Genomic DNA, 22851 nt, shown 5'->3' on the forward strand with positions numbered 1-22851 from the left:
CTGCAACCTCCGCCTCCTGGGCTCAAGTGATCCTCCCATGTAGCTAGGACTACAGGTGCCTACCACCAAATTTGGCTAATATTTGTATTTTTTGTAGAGATGGGTTTTTGCCATGTTGCCCAGGCTGTCTCGAACTCCTGGACTCAAGCAATCTGCCCTCCTTGGCCTCCCCAAGTGCTAGGATTATAGGCATGAGCTACCATGCCTGGCCCTCCTGTCATCTTTACCAGTTCCTTCTATATAACCAACCAAACCAAGCTCATAACTTTATGAGTTCTCTAGAGTTCAGTTCCCAGCCCTCTTTATCATCATGCCCCCATGCTATTTCATCCAGTCTTATGGCCTTAAATACCAGCTACATGCTGCTGCCAAATTTAAATCTTCAGCCCAGAGCTTTCTCTGAATTCTTACCCAATTGCTCAGTGACCACAGCAACATACAAAGCCTGATCCTATTTTCCCCATTATCAGTAAATGGGAACCATTCTTCTAGGTGCTTTCACCTAAAAAAAAAATGGAGTCCTCTTTCATAGCCCGCATCCAACTTACCAAAAATTCTATCTTTATTTATAGCCCTGTTCTCCAAATCTAAATGTACATGTAGCAGACATTCAGTAAACATTTGTTACTCTATCACCCAGGCTGGAGTGCAGTGTTGTGATTTCAGCTCACCGCAACCTCCACCTCCCAGGCTCAAGCAATTCTTCTACCTCAGCCTCCCAAGTAGCTGGGACTACAGGCATGCACCACCAAGCCCAGATAATTTTTGTATTTTTTGTAGAGACAGGGTTTCCCCATGTTGCCCAGGCTCATCTCGAACTTGTGAGCTCAAGCAATCTGCCCCACCTTTGCCTCTCAAAGTGCCAGGACTACAGGTGTGAGCCACCATGCCCAGCCCATTTCTAAATCTTGACTCCTTATTTCCTAAACAGAGGCTAACCCCCTTTTGCTTGAGCTGTTTTCCTAGGCTCCTGCATTCCTGCTGTCCGCAGTCTGATTTCCTAGAATCTGACCATTAGCTGCTGATACTTACCAGCTGCCAGCCTGAGGTCTCAATGTAAGGGTTCAAGTTTAGAACATAAATCTTTTTTGGACAAAGACCACTCTTTTTCGTAAGATTAAAACCTAGGACCCTTCTTCCATTTATGACAGTGATTCAGAGGAGTATCTATAAACTTTTTTTTTTTTTTTTTGGATATGCAGTTTCGCTCTGTCATCCAGACTGCAGTGCAGTGTCACGATCTTGGCTCACTGCAACTCCTGCCTCCTGAGTTCAAGCGATTCTCCTGCCTTAGTCTCCAGAGTAACTGGGATTGCAGGCACGCACCACCATACCTGGCTAATTTTTTTTGTATTTTTAGTAGAGGCGGGATTTTACCATGTTGGCCAGGCTGGTCTTGAACTCCTGACCTCAAGTGATCCACCCGCCTCAGCCTCCCCAAAGTGCTGGGATTACAGGCATGAGCCACCACACCTGGCCAAATACCTATAAACTTTTATCAGCAGTCACGACAAAATTCCTTGGTTACTGTAACATCTAGGTTGATTTTTACCTATAATAAGTTCCTTTGTAGGTAAGAATCTAAGTGCTCTTAATCACTGTGTTTAATCCAGCTAAACTTTAGTCACTATGTTTAGCTAGATTAAACAGTAACTAAAGAGGGAGCGAAGGTAGACTCTTCAACAGCATCCTGGTTGAACTTCTCCTCTAGACACTTACCTGAAACTGATTAATAAAAGGTGCTATATTTAATCCAAGAGTACGTTCTGTTCCTTGAACAGCATTCTCCTCTAGGAGTGTCTGTGATTCCACAAGCAACCCAAACATCAGCACATATTGAGGAAAGATCTTGCCTCCAGATTGTAGTAAACACCTAAGGAAAAAAGTACATATTTTAAAAAGCTTTTGCGGCTGGGCCACAGTGGCTCACGCCTGTAATCCCAGCACTTTGGGAGGCCAAGGTGGGTGGATCACTTGAGCCCAAGAGTTCAAGACCAGCCTAGGCAACATGGCAAAACCTCATCTCTATAAAAAATACAAAAACTAGCCAAGCGTGGTTTTGATAAACACCACTATGGCATGCACCTATAGTCCCAGCTACTTGGGAGGTTGAGGCAGGAGGACTGCTTGAATCCAAGAGGTAGCAGTTGCAGTGAAATACATCCCACCACTGCACTACACCCTGGGTGACAGAGTGAGACTTTGTCTCAAAAAAACATAAAAGAAACCCTTTGTAATCCCCTCTATTGTATAAACATCAGTAACTAAGAATCATGATAAATCAGTAAAGAGCTACAGATTACACAGAGTCTAATGGATTTTCAATTATTCATGGCTGGTATTTCAGAATAGTAAACCATTAGAAATAATTTCTCAAGTCAAAGTAACTACTGATCAATGAAAGAGAAAAATGACCAGTTAGCTATTTAAATGAACATACGTCTTTAGATTCAGGAAAGAGTCATCAATGGATGCTAAAACTAGTAGGTCAAAGTTTGATTAGGAAAATATCCTTTTACAGTCTCAAAGTATCACCCCCACAAATGACTTATCACAAAGGGGGAAATAGTGACTTACTGAATGGAGAAATGTGTAGATAAAACTTAAACAATGTGACTGTATTAACAGCAAAAATAATGGGACAGGCTGGGCACGGTGGCCAAGATGCCTATAATCCCAACACTGTGGGAGGCCAAGGTGAGAGAATTGCTTGAGCCCAGGACTTCAAGACCTGCCTGGGCAACATAGCAAGACCCCATCTCTACAAATAAATGAACTAGCCAGGTGTGGTGGTGCACACCTGTAGTCCCAGCTTACTCAAGAGGCTGAGGTGGGAGGATCGCTTGAGCCCAGGAGGTCCACACTGCAGTGAGCAGTGATTGCACCACTAAAGAGACATGAAAACTAAATGGAATATATGATCCTGGATTGGATTCCAGACTAGGAACAGAAAAGCTACAAAGGACATTATTGTGACAACTGGTGAAACCTGGATAAGGTTTGTAGCTTAGATAACAGTATTGTGTCCCTGTAAATTTCCTGATTTTAATAATTGTACAGTGATTATATAAGTGAATGTCCTATGCATTCCAAGGTCTTAGGAGTAAAGACACATTGTATCTATGGTTCAGGGAAAGAGCCTGAAATGTTTTTTCCTGAACAATTTAGCAGATGTGGTAAAATATTAATAGTTTGTGAATCTGAGTGTAAGGTATATGGTAAGTTCTTTGTATTATTCTTTAACTTCTCCAAAGGCTTGAAAATTATTTCAAAATAAAAGGTCAAACACTCCAAATGCAAAATTAAAAAAAAAAAAAAGTCCAAATACTCTAATACTCGAGGAGATAGAGTCAAGGGTTAACAAAATCCTTTGTCTTCCTACAGTTGACCTTGGGTTTACCTTCTCTTTCTCTGAAAATCTTATAAGAATAGATTGTCAGCTGTGTTTATCAGCAACACTGCTTAAGGTTAAAAAAAAAATCTCTTAATAGGTAGACTATATCTGGATGGAGAGAACTATGAACAAAGGATAAATGCCTGACGGGAACCCATACCACATGTGGGCTTCCCTGAGAGTTTAAACAGGTGTTCATATTGCTAGGCTGTGGAAGCTGTGCCCATGAGAGAAGAGTTGCTATATGAAGCGAAGGGCTCTTAAGCCAAGGCAGCTTCCACACCTACCTATGTAGTCTTGTTTCCTCACACCTGAGCTATGTGCTATGTGGGAAGGGAGAGAAGGGTGGGTGGGCCACCTACTGACATCCAATGAAACAGAGGTGGAGGATACTTTAAACCAAGTAATTCTTTTCATTTGCCACATTTACAATCAAATGTCAAATCTACACTTTTACTGAATATTCCAAGCTTGTTCCTACTTGAATTTCTAGAACAGCATACTAGGCAGGTGAACTTTATATTATCATATGTACATTTCACAGTACATTTTTACTCCTAAATTAAATATTTAGAGTAAGAATCCACTTATAAAAATACAGAACTAAACATTTCACCAACACATTTGTTCATATCTTAAAAAGTAATTCATAAACATTTCCAAAATTATATACTATGCAGTCTCCCTAAACAGATCATTAAAACCTAGACAAGCCAAGCTATAAAACACCCCATTCCTCAAAACTACTTTGGCACTACTGCTCTTGAATTAGATTTCAATTAATTCTCCGGTCTCTTACTAAACTGATTATCTCAATTCTATAACCACTTAAAGATATCTAAAGTAAGGACAATTAAATTATAATGACAAGACATGGCAACTAAATGCAATGTAAGACTCTTGATTAGAACTAGACTGGGAAGAAAAGCAATGAAGAATATTACTAGGGTAATGAGAAATTTTAATATGCAATATATATTAGTGCTATTATTAGTATTATTATATATTAATACTATTATTAGTATTAAAACTAATACTGTTTTATCAATGTGAAATATCCTGAGTGATAATTTTATTGTGATATGTAGGGGAAAACATTTGTTCTTAGGAAACACATGCTAAATACTAAAGAAAAGATGAAGTTTATGATGCCAACAATCAACTACCAAATGGTTCAGTAAACAATAATCTAGTGTTCTCTGTTATTATTCTTGCAATTTTTCCTAAGTTTGAAAATTTTCAAAATAATACATTTGAGGAAAAGTTAATAAGGAAACAGTCTGCTCTTGTAACAGCTCACTCTCTCCTAAAGACAAGCTAACAGGAAGCCATATCCCCAGCCGTAATGTGAGGAGCACAGATTCAGCAAGCAAAGTTAAGAGATGACTCCAAATGTAATGGCACCAGACTGATAAAGATAAGTCATGATTCTGTACCAGGATAATCTCTCTTCACCCACTAAATATAACGACATGATCCTTTAGAGTTGTAATAAATCCTATATTCATCAATTAGCCTAAAAATGGACTCCACCCTGCCCCCAGTGCTTTACTCATTGTTGCTATTCCTTTCCTATCAACTTTTTGGCATATTAGGTAGTCTGGTAGAAATTCAATCTCCACAGTTAGTGAAATTTCACACCTCATAATAAAATTGCACAGCTCTTAACCAAATTCCAATCTATGCCTTTACCAAACTGGCTACAATTTTATGTCTTCCCAAATCACTGGAAAAATCTTTTTTCCTCAAAAGGATCAAGTTTAATCCTGAAAACTCATGTTATTAAAATTATCTGAACAACTGACGTTATCTGCTAACTGTGATGCATTTAAGTGAAAATCAGACCTAATTTTCTTCAGGATCACAAAGGTCTCTGAAAGGAGAGACTAGCCACAGAACTTTATGTTGCTTGACTAACAACCCTTCACTCCCCAAATAGCCACAAGAGAGTACCATTCTATGAAATTAGAAAGTTAAAAAAGCACACAGGTTAATAAAAGCTAACCTTATAGTCATGAAATCTATGGGAGAAAGAGAGTTGGAGAACGATATCATGTGAGTCACTTAAGTAGTCTTAGGAACCGTTTCTATTTATAAAATGTAGGTTGAGCCCAGGAAGTCATGGCTGCAGTGAGCCATGATCATGCCACTGCACTCCAGCCTGGGCGACAGAGTGACAGCCTGTCTAAAAGAAATAAAAATAAAACTTCTGACACCAAGTGGTGGTGGCGGGGGGCAGGGAGGAGGTTCCCACTCCAAAAAATTCTCAGATACCTTTTGAGTGTACTACAACTGAAATCAATACTGACATTACCTGGAGTTAGCATCAAGTGCTATAAGGGCTCCATCCCACATGACTGCCCCCAGTTCTGATGCCAACTGTAGGTCCTGGACTTTCAGTACTTTTGGCCATCTATAAAACTGAAACCACCTTTGCAAAAATTATGGCAGTGAAAGAAATCTAACATAGCTCACTCCATTCTGCTTCTAACCTCACAAACTGACTGTCTCAGGCATAGGGTGAGCTAACTGTGGGAGGAATTTTAGTTTACAGTTTAACTTTAAAGCAAGGATGACAATAGTCCCTTCCTGAAATGAACCCTCTCCTTGTTCAGGGACCAAAACAGCCACTGTAAAACTAAGGAAAGGCCACAAGGTTAGGATTATGGGAGGAGCCTGAATTCTGCTAAAATGTAGGCACAGTTAAATGATACCCAGTCATTGTACCCTAGCTTGCTTTTCTATAATGCCCTACTGCTCAGGAATCATGGAGCCAGAGGTCACCAGATGTATAACTGCCCCAATTGCTCCTATAGATAACATCAGTATTGTAAAACCTAAGATTGGTCTTTGAGATATTTTTCAGACTCAACTGCTCCTATGACTCCCACCCAGAAACTTGACTCAGCGCAGGAAGACCGTTTTTGACATACCTATGATTTCATCCCAAACCAGTCAGCAGTATCCATTCCCTAGCCACCAGTTCACCAAATTATTCTTTAAAACTAGCCTCTGAGTTCTCAGGGAGGTGGATTTGAAAAACATCTCCCATTCTTCCACTTGACTGCCTTGTGATAATTACACACTTTTCCTTTTTCTTTTTCTTTTTTTTTTTGAGACGGAGTCTCACACTGTTGCCCAGGCTGGAGTGCAGTGGTGCAATCTTGGCTCACTGCAACCTCTGCCTCCCAAATTCAGGCGATTCTCCTGCCTCAGTCTCCTGAGCAGCTGGGATTACAGGCACACATCACCATTCCCAGCTAATTTTTGTATTTTTAGTAGAGACGGGGTTTTACCATGTTGGCCAGGCTGCTCTCAAACTCCTGACCTCAAGTGATCCACCCACCTCGGCCTCCCCAAGTGCTGGGATTACAGGCATGAGCCCACCTAAACTTTCCTACTGCAACTTGTGCTGTTCTCGCTGTATTGGCTTTTCTGGGCAGTGGGCAAGAAGAACCCATCAGGCTGTAACAATCAAGGGTTCCCACAATGTCCTCTTTGAGTTCAATAATTTGCCAGAATGGCTCACAGAACTCAGAAGAACACTTTACTTATATTTACGGATTTATTACAAAGGATACAACTCAGGAATAGCCGAATATAAAGTATACATAGGGCAAATATGATATTGTGATTATAATAAGATACATATGTGTCTGGTCTTCATCCTGTTTCCTGCTACAGAACTCCTAACACCCTTGGAACCTACAGAATGGTGTCTTCTGTATGCTAATGAGATAAATGATGACTAAGGGCCCCTACCCAGCCCTAGGTTGGGGGCTAAAAGACCATGGCAAGATTAGAGGATTGGGACTTTCCATCCAACCCACTAGCCTCCAGAGAGAGGAGACACACTGAAGGTTGAGTTGATCACTAATAGCCGGTGATGTAATCAGTCATGCCTACATAACAAAGCTTCCATAAAAACCCAGAAAGATAAGGTTCAGAGAGCTTCCAGGTAGCTGAACACATGGAGGTTCCTAGAGGGTGCCCAGAGAGGGCATGGAAGCCCCGTGCCACTTCCCACATGCTTGCTCTATGCATCTCTTCATCTGGCTCTTCATTTGTATCCTTTGTAACATCCTTCATAATAAATGAAATGGGCAAACATAAGTAAAGTGTTTTCCCGAGTTCTGTGAACCACTCTAGCAAATTAATGGAACTCGAAGAATTGGTCTCAGGAACTTCCAATTTACAGCCTGTGAGAAGTACAAGTGACAACCTACTACTTGTAACTGGCATCTGAAGTAGGGGGCAGTCTGTGGAACTGAGTCCTCAACCTGTGGGATCTGACACTATCAACTAAGTGATAATCAGTTTAGTTCTCCGTTATCTATGCTTGCAATTTTTTTTCTCTGTTATTATCCTTGCAACTCAACTTCTGTATGTGAATGAGATGAATGGTGACTAAGACCCCCTCCCTACCCTTAGGTTGGGGACTAAAAGATAAGTGTCAGATCTTAGCTATGTTCAGATAAAATGACCATTGCTTTGAAACTCTGCTTATCTTTACTAACATTGAGTGTTTTGTTGTTACTTACATTACTGCAACTGCTAGACTCCTCAGAAATCTTTTGCAAAGCCAAATGATACTTCAGAACCATCCATGCCTTCGGCAATGAAAAAAATAATGTTGTAACTCAAAAGTCTAACAAAATACAACAGACTGGGTAATTTATAAAGAACAGAAACTTATTTGGCTGACTGTTCATGGCAGAGGGCAGAGAGATAGAGAGAGGAGAGGGAGAGAGAGAGAGAAAGGGCAAGAGGGCTGACCTCATCCTGTATAAAAAACCCCACTCCCATCCATGAAAATGGCATTAATCCACTTATGAAGGCAGAGCCCTCCTGACCTCATCCCCGCTTAAATATCACACCTCTCAACACTGTTGCACTGAGGATTAACTTTCCAACACATGAGCTTTGGAGGAGACATTCAAACCATAGTCATGGTTTTTAAAAAAACAAAAAACGAAAGAGTTTACCAAGCCTTCAAGCTTTCCCCTGTATTTTAAACTAGCATGAGTGAATAGAACTTAAGAATGAACTTTTTTTTTTTTTTTGAGATGGAGTTTCGCTCTTGTTGCCCAGAGCTGGAGTGCAATGGCGCGATCTCAGCTAACAGCAACCTCCCCCTCTCGGGTTCAAGTGATTCTCCTGCCTTAGCCTCCCAAGTAGCTGGGATTACAGGCATGTGCCACCACGCCTGGCTCCTTTTTTTAATTTTTAGTAGAAAGAGGGTTTCTCCATGTTGCTCAGGCTGGTCTCAAACTCCAGACCTCAGGTGATCAGTCCGCCTTGGCCTCCCAAAGTGCTGGGATTACAGGCATGAGCCACCGCTTCCAGCAAGAATGATCATTTAAAAACAACTGCAGATCAGGCACAGTGGCTCACACCCGTAATCCCAACACTCTGGAAAGCCAAGACAGGAGCCCAATTACTACAATACATCACATTAACAGAATGAAGACCACATGATCATCTCAATGGATGCAGAAAAAGCATTTGACAAAAATCACACTTCCATGATAAAAGTGTTCAACAAACTAGGAATAGACGGAAACTACCTCAACATAATAAAAGCCACATATGAAAAGCCCACAACTATTAATATCACCACACTTAAAGATATATATATCTTGGTTTCAAAATATAGTTCTCCACTAAAAGGAACCAAAAGGAACCAGAGTCCCTTGGAGAAAGACTAATCCTAAGGTTGGGGTTGAGAAAAATTCAAGATGAAAATAAAACATCTGGTTGCACCAAAGTAAGAACATGCTCAAAGAATTATGGGAATGTGTCAAAAAGACACAGGAACTAGTTTAAAGGACCTCCCACTGGCCAAACCTGGGACGATTTTAGCATCAAATGAAGTCACACGTCCTGAAAAGTAATGCTTGAGAAGCATACAATGATCTTGACTTATTTTTACAGTTATGCCATTAAAGAACTTAAGGAATTTACATAAAATCTGAGCTCAAAAAAAAAAAAAAAAAAAAAAAAAACCCAAAAGTTATTATGTTGTGTTTTACCTGGATATTGCAGCTTTTTCCATTATTTCCTGCTGAATGAGCCCAGATGGCTCAATGACATCCAATATAATTATGCTCCATAACTTGTCTGATTTTGGCCTTTGTAACATAGCAGATTCATCCTCCACATGTCTCAGCCAAAACTCAAGTGTTTCTTTAGGAAAGTGATTGGCTTCAGATATGAGGTCCAGAGCAATACGATGCTGGTCTTTCTCCACAGAACTGTATGGTTTAACGTGCCCAAGTGTGCCAGCAATAAGAGGCAGAATAGAGAAGCCTTCAGACACATCTAACACATAGAAAGGTTCAAGGATGTTCTGTACAGTATTACTCTGTCCAGTTCCAGAGCTCATCTCATTCTGACAGTGAGTATCCATGGTCTGATACAGTTTCTCTGGAGTCAGTGAAGACAAAACTTTGCTCATTGCCATTTTAAAGCCTTCATGATATGGGATGTTGTTAAGCAAAGCAATTTCTGTAGATTCCAATACACATGTCTGCTCTACAGCATCTGGTTTACTGGTCTGAAGATTAGCAAGGGCACTACAAAGTTCAGCCTCATTTCCTAACGACAACAAGTCTTTATTCTGGGTAAAACTTCTTGCAACATCCATTTGACATTCCAAATCCAAGACACTAATACTCTGGATTCTTAAGTAACAGTCCTGACAAGACACTTCCATCATCACATGGTCTCCAGGCTTTATCCAGTAGTCTTCATTAAATAGTAAGAAAGAAAAAATATATATATATGGAGTGCTTATAAGACAGAGGATCACATAAACATCTCCATCCTCCATCTAACCCCCCATTCTTTAAATCACTATAGAAAGGATTACAAATAATCATTTAATATACAAAAAAAAAAAAAAGGAAAACCCTACCAGATTTACTTAGGGAAAAACTGAAATTTGAAGACTCAATTAACCAGTAGCATAATGGAGACATTTGAGAGCTCCATTATTGACCCTGAGACTATCAGTATGATAATGTTTTTACTGCCATCACTAGATCTCCCCATATCCCCAAATTGGGGTGTTGGTGGAGTACTGCAGGGGACTCTATCATCTTTGGTAATGAAGGCTAATAACAACAAAGACAAAATTCAGGGATAAATATCAAACCTCACTTTAGCTTAAAGGGACATTCTTTTCTCTAAGAGAAATTTCCAAAAGAACAAGGTAACATTCAACAGAATTGTATCAGTTATACTTGTTAACTGTAAGCATTTTAGACATTCTTGCATGTCTAGGAACTTCAAAGTATAAAGAAGAACCAAGTTCTACAATAAAGACCATATCATACTCCTTTCATATGTGGGAAAACTTCCATTTGTTTTGTTTTGTCTTTTTGAGACAAGGTCTCACTCTGTCACCCAGGCTGGGAGTGGTGTAACAAGGCCCCCTGCAGCCTCCAACTCCTGGGCTCAAGCGATTCTCCTGCCTCAGCCTCCCAAGTAGCTGCGACTACAGATGCATGCCACCAGGCCCAGCTATTTTTTTTTTTTTAAATAGAGGTGAGGTCTTGCTATTTTACCCAGGCTGGTCTTGAACTCCTGGGCTCAAGTGATCCTCTTGCCTCAGCCTTACAATGTGTTGGGATTACAGGCATGAGCCACTGCGCCTGGCCTACATGTGGTAAAATTTTAAAATGTAAATGTATAAGTGTATAATCGCAATTCCTTCTCATTAGCCCTGGAACTAGTTGAAAATACAAATTGTTACACTTTTTTGGGTTTCTTGGAGACAGTGTCTTGCTTTGTGGCCTAGGCTGGAATGTAGTGGTATGATCACTGTGGCCTCAATCTTAGGGCTCAAGCTATCCTCCCACCTCAGCCTCCAGAGTAGCTGGAACTACAGGCGCTCACCACCATACCTGAATTTTTAAAAATTTTTAGAAGAGACCAGGCTGGTCTCAAACTCCTGAACTCCAGCAATCCTCCTAGCTCGGCAAGAGGATCCCAAAGTGCTGGGATTACAGGTATGAGCCACTGAGCCCAGCCATAAATTGCTATTCTTATGCTTAAACATATAAATGTCCTTTCTCTAAGAAGGATTAAAAAACAAAAGACATCTGTCTAAGTTACTACAGGTAAAAGAGAGGTAGAACAAACACAAGTAAAAAATATCATTCACTGAGTGCCAGTCACTGTGGTAGGCATTTTATACCTACTATCTCTAAGAATCCCTAAAACAGTGCTGTAAGATAAATGGTATCATCCCATTTTTATATATCATACAACATAAGCTCTGAGAAACAAGGGGCAAGGATGGCTAGGAGGGATTCAGTAAGTAGCAGAGCCAAGAACTGAATCAAAATCTACCTAACTGACTCCAAAAACAACATACTAGCCACAACAATATACTGATTCCAGGCTTTTATGACCTTGCCAAATTAGATCCCTTGATTAAGAAACTAAACAGAAATAGATGTATTAACTTCCAGTTTAAGAAGGGTAGAGTTTCTCTCTCTCTCTCTCTCTCTCTCTCTCTCTGTGTGTGTGTGTGTGTGTGTGTGTGTGTCTGTGTGTGTGTCAAGATCTCCCTCTGTTGCTCAGGCTGGAGTACAGTGTTACAATCTTGGCTCACTGCAGCCTCAACCTCCTGGACTCAAGGGAGCCTTCTTCCTCAGTGCCCCAAGTAGCTGGAACTACAAGCACTTGCCACCATCCCCAGTTAATTTTTTTCATTTTGTAGAAACGAGGTCTTGCAGCCGGGCACGGTGGCTCACACCTGTAATCCCAGCACTTTGGGAGGCCGAAGTGGGCGGATCAAGAGGTCAGGAGATCAAGACCATCCTGGCTAACACAGCAAAACCCCATCTCTACTAAAAATACAAAAAATTAGCTGGGCGTGGTGGCATGCACCTTTAGTCCCAGCTACTCAAGAGGCTGAGGCAGGAGAATCGCTTGAACCCAAGAGGCAGAGGTTGCAGTGAACTGAGATTGCTCCACTGCACTCCAGCCTGGGTGACAGAGTGAGACTCCATCTCAAAAAAAGACAAAAAGAAGTGAGGTCTCGCTATGTTGCCCAGGCTGGTTTAAACTCCTGGCCTCAAGCAATCCTCCCACCAGGGCCTCCCAAAGTACTAGGAATACAGGTGTCAGCCACCATACCCAGCCTAAAAAGGGTAGTGTTTCTATATAATTCAACTACTTTAAACTCACATTAAACCCATCGAATAACTGTAAAAACCATTTCCATATCAAAAAAAAATCTTTAATACAGAACTTCCCTAGGGAAGTTCACAGATCCATGAACTCTCTAAAACTGAAAAACTTTGTGCTTGTATGAATGTGTACATTTTTATGACCCAGGACTCCAGAGAGGTCATCAGTTTCTCTAAGGAGTAAGAACTCCTGCACTAAAAGCAGTACTTTTCCAATACTTCTCATGAAATAATGGAGCAGGACTTCTTTAATCTACTGATAACTAGAAAAATCAGAGCTGAAGAAATAATGATAGGTTTTCCAAGTGCTATGCAACAGAGTTGTGTTTGTCTCTCTTAACCACAAATATTACCTATTTCAAATTTCTTTTGAAAAAAAAAAAAAATGAAGTTCTGAAAGATTTAACCAACCTCCCTTGACTGAAAACTTCATATCGAAAGTATTTTTTTTTTTTTTTTTGCCACTGACTTGAATACTTAGAAGATTAAAGCAAAGGGTTTAAAAAAAAAAAAAATTGACAAGACCTACCTGTAAGGTCCTGTACAGGGTAGACAGCCTGTTCCCAACATGTTTCCTCACTAGGACTTGTGGATAAACTATGTTCATCATCAAGCTGGAGCACAAACCAAACCATAATAGCATCTAGTATGCCTTCTTTAATAACAGGAATACCAATCTTATCAGGCTTTTTAGTTGCAAGACTTTTTAATTCCTGAGAAAAATGTAAAAGGAATGAAAGGGTTTTATGTATTTCATATATACATGCCTCAATATCTTATCATTTTCCATCTCTGGAGTTCTTAGTCCTGCCCAGCTCCCTGAGAAATTCAGTACACTGGCACACCTATAACCATGTAAGGCACAATGGTTGGGAAGCTCTGACCTACTTTATTGGAATACCATGTAGCTATTATTAAAAAGAATGAAGCAGATATATATTGCTGATATGGAAAGAAGAAGTCCATAATATATTGTTGAATGAAAAAGGTTAAGTAACAAAGCAGTGGAGACTGTTTTGTTTAGAAAACAGATGGGGATGGAAGGGGGTAGGGAGAGAGAGGGAGTAGGGAGAGAAAAAGAATGTGTAAGAGAGAGTGAGAGAGAGAGAGAGGGAGTGTGTGTGTGTATGTACAGAAAAGTAGGTCTGGAAAGACGCACTTCTAACTAGTGACCTGGGGAAAGAAGGGTTGAGATTTTAAAAACGAAGAAAAATACTAGGACTTTTTCCTTTCTATCCTGTATTGCTTGAAAGTATTAAACAGACATGCATGACTTTTGAAACTAAAACCTTAATAAGATTTGTGTGTGTGGCTAAGAAAAATTAAAATTTTAAAAAGCCTTAAAACAATAAAATGATAACTGGCAGCTACAAACGTGTTACTTGCTACTGAAAGTCATAACAGGTAAGGAATGCTCTTGAAGCTCAGAAAGCTCAGCCTCAGTAAGCAAGGCCGAATTGTTAAATTAGTTCCAGATAACCTCAAGAACAATGTGGTAACAAATAATAAAGGAAAGCTTCTATTAAATTATAAAAATCTTAGGCTAGCTGGGCATGGTGGCTCATGCCTGTAATCCCAGCACTTTGGGAGGCCGAGGGGGGGGGGGGGGGATCATTGAGGTCAAGAGTTCGAGACCAACCTGGCCAACATGGTGAAACCCTATCTCTACTAAAAATACAAAAATTAGCTACTCATGGTGGTGGGTGCTTGTAATCCCAGCTACTAGGGAGGCTCAGGCAGGAGAATCGCTTGAACCCGAAAAGTGGAGGCTGCAGTGAGCCAAGATCATACCATTGCATTCCAGCCTAGGCAATAAGAGCGAAGCTCTGTCTCAAAAAAAAAAAAAAAAATTAGGCTAAAATTACCCCCCAACAAAGTCTTCTATCTCCAAACAGGTTTCACTTATAACATTTATGTCCTTGAACATTGAACCTTACTTATTAAAGACCTTCAGAGAACTCTATGTAACCTTTCCAATTTCTTTCGGCACTTTTTTTTTTTTTTTTTTTTTTTTGGAGATGGAGTTTCGCTCTTGTTGCTCAGGCTGGAGTGCAATGGCGCGATCTTGGCTCATGCAATCTCTGCCTCCCAGGTTCAAGCAATTCTCCTGTCTCAGCCTCCCGAATAGTTGGGTTTACAGGCATCCGCCACCACACCCAGCTAATTTTTTTGTATTTTTTTAGTAGAGACAGGGTTTCACCATGTTGGCTAGGCTGGTCCTGAACTTCTGACCTCAGGTAATCCACCCGCCTCAGCTTCCCAAAGTGCTGGGATTACAGGCATGAGCCACTGTGCCCAGCTGGGCACTTTCTTTATACAGAACATCCTCACACCATTCACCAACACACACACACATACACACTAGGGTGATCAGCTTCTCTTGCTTTTCCTAGGATTATCTTGGTTTCAAAACAGAAAGTCTCAAGTCTCGGAACCCTCTTCAGTCCTGGGCAAACCATGAAGGCTGGTCACCATAATATACATACAACCTAGAGATTTGGATTATTGTTCATTTTGTTAATTTGAAATGGCAGCATGATACAGAGAAAAGTCAGAAAGACCTAGGTTAGAATTCCTGGCCCTGTATTCACATGCTGAATAATTTGGGTGGAAATTATTTAATGTAAGCAACAATTTCCTCATCTGCATAACACAAGGATAATTATAATTATATGGCAGTATGTCATAAGAGCTGCCTAATAACACAAGTGAAAGCACCTGGCACCCTATACATTCCCAACAATCTTAGGGAGGGTTTTCTTTGTGTTTAAATAAGTGGGCCGGGCACAGTGGCACTCTAGCCTGGGTGACAGCAAGACACTGTTAAAGAAAAAAAGAAAGAAAAGAAAAGAAAGCAAGGAAAGCAAGCAAGCAAATAATTTCAGGAAGAAATTCTAATTACCCTTTAATCATTTTCTTTACATACAATAAGTGGAATCTTCATGCAAACTCATAAAATAAGACTGTCTGTCCTATATATTATTTTAAACAATGCATGAAATTTAATGCTTGAAAATAGTAACTGAATTTTTTTTCACCTGAAGGTTGTTGAAATCTACTGTCATAATTTCAAAGCACTCTGTCAAAGCCAAATATCCTCCAGGAACTCGACTCATCTTCTCAGTTGTATAAGGTTCAACTGTTTCTTCAGCATCTACAGAAGAATAAGCCGGACTCTGAAATTTCACATTTGTTGGCAAATGGATACCAGCAATGTCCTTAATACCCACTCTGGAGAGACACAAAATAGGGGAGGGGGAGGAAGATGGATATTTTTTTAGAATCAAGTAACATATCCAATATTGAGTCCAGAAAAAATAAATACAAAAATGAAATAAAACCTCATGAGCAAAGATTTCTTAAGCATAACTACATACACACACATATACAACCACTAACTATAAAGGAAAACAACTATAAATAGGTCTATAATAAAATTAAGAATATCTACTCATTAAAAAAAAAAAAAAAACCCTGTAAGAAAGTAAATAAGAAAGTAAAAGGCAAGCCACTGAGAGAAGATATTTGTAATAACTATATTCCATAAAGGGCTCATATCCAAAATATATTTTAAAATTCCTGCATATTAATAAAAAACAAAAATGGGCAAAAGACTCAGACACTGCATGAAAGAACATATCCAAATGGCCAATGAGCACATGAAAAGGTGCTCGGCTTCAACAGCCACCCTGGAAATGGAGTTAAAATCACAATGCATACTACACATCTGACGGAATGGAAAAACACAAGTAGTCAATACCAAGTATGGTAAGGATACAGTCTCATACACCATTGGAGTATCAAATTAGTAAGATTACTTTGGAAGACTACTTTGTAGTGCCAACTCGAGCTGAACATACCTATTCAGATTCATTCTTAATGTAGGAACCGTTTCACAGTGTTTGGCATTTCTACTTCTGAGAATATAGTCAACAGAAATTAATACATATTATCACCAAAAGAATGTTCAAGAATGTTTATAGCTACACTGCTTCTGATAGCCAAGAAAACTGATATAACCCAAACATCTATCAGTAGTATAACAGACAAATCTAGTATAGTCATATAATGGAGTATGATTCAGCAATGAGAATAAACAAACTAAACACAAAAGAAGCTAGGCACACAAAAACAAATCACACTGTATGGTTCTATTTGTATAGAATTCAAAACAAGCAACACTAATCTGTGGCATTAGAAGTCTGCATAGTAGGTGCTCTAGGGAGAGTGGGGTGCTGGTAAAGAGAAGGGGTTTCTTCCTGCGCACTTTATATTATATAGCGGTAATATTCTGATCCTTGATCTCAGCACTGATTACCCAGCTCTATCAACTTCATGAAAATTCATCAAATCATAAACTTATGGCTCGCACACTTGCTATAAAAATGTTTGATGTCAATAAAAATTACATTGGACCACGCATGGTGGCTTACGCCTGTAATCCCAGCACTTTGGGAGGCCAAGGTGGGAGGATCACTTGAGCCCAGGAGTTAAGAGACCAGCATGGACAACATAGCAATATTCTTCTAGATAAAATAAGATAGAATAAAATAAAATAGCCAGGTATGGTGGTGTGTGCCTAGAGTCCTAGTTACTTGGGAGGTTGAGGCAGGAGGATCACTTGAGCCTCGGAGTTCAAGGCTGCAATGAACTATGATCACATCACTGCACTCCAGCCTGGGCAATAGAGCAAGACCCTGTCTCAAAAAACAAAAAAAGAAAAAAGAAAATTTACAATGAAAAAACACTTTATAAAAATTTAAACAACATTTTTAAAAGGAAAATACTCCAACGTCATCTCACCTCAACTCAACTCAATGGCATTTTTTTTTTAGAGAATTTGCCTTTATAACATTTCAAAAGTTCAAATAATCTACTTTTATAGATTATTTTATTACACCCTCAAAAGATGAATCAGCAAATGGAACTAATGATTTTAATAACTCAAAATTAAAAGTCACAAGTTGAAACAAAAAATATGTGACAATTTTTTTGTGTGTGAGACAAGATCTCACGCTGTCACCCAGGCTGGAGTACAAAAGTGTGATCCGGGCTCACTGCAACCTCCACCTACCAGGCTCAAGCAATTCTCCTACCTCCACTTCCTGAGGTGCATGCCACCACGCCCGGCTAATTTTTGTATTTTTTATAGGGACAGGGTTTCGCCATGTTGCCCAGGCTGGTCTCAAACTCCTGAGCTCACGCGATCTGCACACCTTGGCCTCCCGAAGTGCTGGTATTACAGGCGTGAGCCACTGGGCCCGGCCAGACAATTTCTTTCTAATGTAATATAAACTACGTGAATATATATTGTCAAAACTTCAAGTAATATGGTAAAAAGTCCACCTTCACAGTACTTGTCCTCTCATTTCTTCACTGTTAATAGTTTAATGTGTATCCTTCCGTACCTTTTTTTAATATTTGTGTATAACACTCTATTTGTACGTTACTGAAACATTCTGTACCATTTGTGAGTCGGTTGTATTCATGATGCCTGTTTATTTCTCAAAAGATACTTCAGTGTATCTTTATTAAAAATGAGAATATTCTCTTAATCACAGCAATCAAATTCAGTATTATCTAACTTACAGTTCATATTCTGTATTTGTCAACTGAATCAAAAATCAATAATGCAGGCAGGACACAGTGGCTCATGCCTGTAATCCAAGCACTTTAGGAGGCCAAGGCAGAAGGATCCCTTGAGTCCAGGAGTTCAAGACCAGCATGGGCAACACAGCAAGACCCTGTCTCTATAAAAACTTTAAAAAATTAACCAGACATGGTGGTGCACACCTGTGGTTGCAGCTCCTCAGGAGGCTGAAGTGAGAGGATCACTTGAGCTTGGGAGGTCAAGACTGCAGTGAGCTATGATTGAGCCACTGCACTCCAACCAGGGCAACACAGCAAGATCCCATCTCTCTCTCTCTCTCTCTCTCTATATATATATATATATAGTTTTTTTCCCAATACAGTTCATAGTTTCAATTTAGCTGTCCTGTCTCTTTAATCTCCTTTCATCTGAAACAGTTCTTCATCTTTGCTTTGTCTCTCATGTCACTGACATTTTTTAAGAAGGGAGGCCAATTGTTTTACAGAATGGTCCCAACTTGGGTTTGTCTGAGGTTTTTCTCACAATTAGATTGCAGGTTGCACATTTTGGATGTGGTACTATATAAGCAATGCATCCTTAAAGCACCGAATCTGGAGGAATCTTGCTGTTGATGTTAGCTTTAATCACCTGGTGAAGATGATGTGTGGTCACATGGGCCTGCCAGGGGAATAGGGGCAAGGGGAAGGAGAGCATTAGGACAAATACCTAATGCATGCGGGGCTTAAAACCTAGATGATGGGTTGACAGGTGCAGCAAATCACCATGGCACATATATACCTATGTAACAAACCTGCACGTTCTGCACATGTATCCCAGAAGTTAAAGTAAAATTTAATTTGATTAAAAAAAAAAAAAAACAGGCCGGGCACGGTGGTTCACGCCTGTAATCCCAGCATTTTGGGAGGCCAAGGCAAGTGGATCACCTGAGGTTGGGAATTCGAGACCAGCCTGGCCAACATGATGAAACTCCTCTCTACTAAAAAAAATACAAAAAAATCAGCCGGGCATGGTGGCGAGCACACCTGTAATCCCAGCTACTCGGGAGGCTGAGGCAGGAAAATGACTTGAACCTGGGAGGTGGAGGTTGCAGTGAGCCAAGGTCGCGCCACCGCACTCCAGCCTGGGCAACAAGAGTGAAACTCGGTCTCAAAAACAACAACAACAAAAAAGATGCTGTGTGGCTTCAGCCCTATATAGTTACAATCTTCCCTTTTGCAATAATTTGAGAGATACTTTGAAACTATATAAATGCCCTGATCCTCATCAGATTTCCCTCCATTGATTTAGTATCTATTCATGATTCTTGCCTCCAAAAAAGTAATTCTGCCTCATTTTTTTCTATAATATTAACCGGCATTGACAGTAAGGACGAGCTGTACTTTTATCCCCATTTATGTATTTATTAATCTGCTTAAGATACATAGAAATTCATGGATTCTTATTCAGTGGGTTTTAACATTAGGACCCTTATTTATTTTGGTGATTAAATTGTCCCAGATTTGGCCACTGGGAGCGTCTTCAAGCATGCTGCTGTGTCCTTTTGCTCCCCTTTCCCCCACCAAATCCCTTTTTGAGCACTTCCTCACTTTCTAATACAAGATGCCCCAGAATCATCTTGAATCTATTCCGCCCCAGTACTAGAATCAGCCATTGCTCCAAGAAGCTATAGTTCCTTCTGGTGAGAAATGGTATTTAAAAACCAAGATCTGGGTTCTAGGTATGCTCACTGCTCCTAAGATTATGCCTTGTCTTTCTCACTTAACAGTATACCATAAACTTCTTTCCTGTCTATGCATGGACCTTAACCATTTTTTTGCATAATACTGCATTAGGTGACTGTTACATCATAATTTATTGAAATACTTTCTTATTAATATAAACATTCAGATAATTTGTTTGCTTTTATTTTTCCAATTACAATATTACAGTGAACATCCTTGTACACACATCACTGCACACATGTATGAGTATTTATCGGGATAGATTCCCAGACACGGAAATGGTAGATCAAGGACTACAAACATCTTTAGGGTTGCTAGAAAATGCCAAATCAAGCTACTAAAATGTTGCACCAACAGTGTATAAATTTTCCCTAAACCTATGAGAAAATAAGATATCAAACAACTTTAATGTGCTAACATAAGTAGTTAGAAAATGTTATCCCATTGGTTTTAATTTCCCTTTCTCTGATTAATTGACAATTATATTTGTGCTTTGTTGTAAAAGTTGCAAATATTCATCTCAGTCTGTCACTTGTCTTTTAACTTTATAGTATCCTTCACCAAAGAGATTTTTTTCAATGGTTTGAAAATGTGGTCACATTAGGCTGGACACGGTGGCTCACACCTGTAATCCCAGCACTTTGGGAGGCCGAGGCAGGCGGATCACGAGGTCAGGAGATCAAGACCATCCTGGCTAACACAGTGAAACCCGGTCTCTACTAAAAATACAAAAAAATTAGCCGGGCATGGTGGCAGGTGCCTGTAGTCCCAGCTACTTGGGAGGCTGAGGCAGGAGAATGGCGTGAAACCAGGAGGCGGAGATTGCAGTGAGCGGAGACTATGCCACTGCACTCCAGGCTGGGCAACACAGCAAGACTCCATCTCAATAAATAAATAAATAATAAAAAAACAAAAATGTGGTCACATGTGTCAGTGTTTTGTGGCTTCTGGGCCCTACTCTGTGTTTTGCTTTGGAAGGTCTCCATCAAATAGATTTTTTGACATTCAGATGTTTAACTCACCCAGAATTAAAAGCAGGGATCTAACTTTTTTCCCCAAATGAAGCACACCATTTCCATTTCCTGAATAGTTTATCCCTTCCCCACTGATGTGAAATATCACACCTGTATCATATACTAAATCCATATGAATTCAAAGGTCTGTATCTAGATTCTTTATTGTGCTCCACTGATGTATTTGTCTTTCTGCATCAATACATTACTGTTTTTTATTTCTAGGTTATTATACCTAATAAGGCAAGTTTTCTTGGATATTTTTCTTGGATATTCTTAAACATTTGTTTATTGAGATGAGCATTAAATTCAGCTAATTAGGTGCCAAATGGCAATTTTTATAAAAATGATTTATAAATGTTTCCACCAGTTAAAACAGTAGCACTCACATATATTTTGCCAACACCTTTCTTCATAGTCCTCAACCCATACTGCTGAACTTTGTTTAAAAAAAAAAAAAGATATTGGCCTCATTCATCCAGACCTACACCTACTCAACCAAACTGTACACCCTTTTTACTTTTACAAAAGCTCCTATAGCACTTCTACTGTAGTCAGGCACTCATTTGCTAAATAAATGAGTCAATAATGAAGTTATTCTTTTGCAAAATGTAGATATCAGCCATTTAATTTCTACTTTGCTTAGGCAAACAATATTAGTGGTCTCCTAAAGAGGAACTAATGAGGGAAGGATTCCAGTCATGTTACAGCAAGAAATCTCAGCAAGACACAACCTAGCTTTTCTGGTGGGCAATGCAGTAAGGCATCCCTACAGCCTGAAAACTGTACATATCCTTTAACTCAGTAATTCCTTATTAAGGAATTTATCCTAAGAAAATAATAGAAACAAATCCACAAAGACATAAGTGCAAAGATGTTTATCTTACTTCTTAAAAGCAGAAAAGTGGAAGCAATCCAAAAATTCTAAACTCCAATAACTACCACACCAAGAAGTTGATTTTTTAAAGTCATGAACGAAATCTATTACATGAAAAGGCTCACAAAAGAAAAGCAAATATATTTACTGAGCTTTTAAACAAAATTAAATTTACACACACATACATTTACTTACATAGAACTAATATTCAACCAGTACATTCTAATTCAGCCAATCTGCTAATTAAGTCCACTGTCTGGTTAGTGCCCTGTGTCCTACCAATCTCTAAACATTTTTACTATCTGCCTGTTACTAACATACAAAGAAAAAGAGTAAAGGAATATATAACAAAGATGAAAAGTAGCTACTTACTGGTGAGGGATTCACGGTGGTTTTCATTTTTTTCAAACCACTTATCAGTATGTCCTAAAATATTTATATGCTACATTTATGATTAAGTTATTGGTAGAAGCTTAGAAAGATCCTAAAATTCCATCCAGCCCAACTACAAATCATTACAGTATTAGTGAAATTTTTAAGAAAAGGGAAATTGAAGTAATTAAGACCAAAATTTATTTTCACAGTGGAATATTTCATTCCAACTTCACCTAAAATCAGTCAGAACTTAGTATTTTTCTACATGAATCTATAACAACTAAAGAGTACTAAGTTGTATCAAAATTAATTCTCCATTAAAAAAAGAACTGGCTTTAACCATGAAGTTTCATTTAAAATAGGCAAAAAAAAAAAAAAAAAAAAAGAATAAAACCAGTGTAAGCAGCATGAATTTAAAGGTCACAAAACTACAAATCCTCACCCAAATACATATTCACTAGCTTATCTCTGTAATATTCTCTTACAATTATTATTTTTCAATATTTACTATTTAAATAGTCACTTACTGATATGGTTTGACTCCGTGTCCCCACCCAAATCTCATCTCAAATTGTAATCCCCATATGTTGAGGGAGGGGAATTGACTGGATTATGAGAACGGTTTCTTCCATGCTGTTCTCATGATAGAGAGTGAATTCT

General features: G+C 39.3%; 1 protein-coding gene across 3 annotated transcripts in view; it reads right to left on the bottom strand.

Moving 5' to 3' along the window:
- The window catches only part of PRMT9 (protein arginine methyltransferase 9), a 47385-nt gene that overhangs the window by 2386 nt on the left and 22148 nt on the right, over positions 1-22851 (bottom strand). For 2 of the 3 annotated variants that reach the window (XM_030917505.1, XM_030917508.1), the window contains 4 exons: positions 15633-15825; positions 13124-13307; positions 9427-10141; positions 1720-1873 (listed from right to left, as the gene is read on the bottom strand). In XM_030917505.1, the coding sequence (XP_030773365.1) occupies positions 1720-1873; positions 9427-10141; positions 13124-13307; positions 15633-15825 (1246 nt within the window). Of the gene's footprint in view, positions 1-1719; positions 1874-7935; positions 8005-9426; positions 10142-13123; positions 13308-15632; positions 15826-22851 lie in introns of those variants that run through there. The other variant, XR_004053532.1, reaches the window with a different exon arrangement.

This window comes from Rhinopithecus roxellana, chromosome 2, assembly GCF_007565055.1.
Source record: "Rhinopithecus roxellana isolate Shanxi Qingling chromosome 2, ASM756505v1, whole genome shotgun sequence".
In the NCBI taxonomy this organism is placed as follows: Eukaryota; Metazoa; Chordata; class Mammalia; order Primates; family Cercopithecidae; genus Rhinopithecus; species Rhinopithecus roxellana.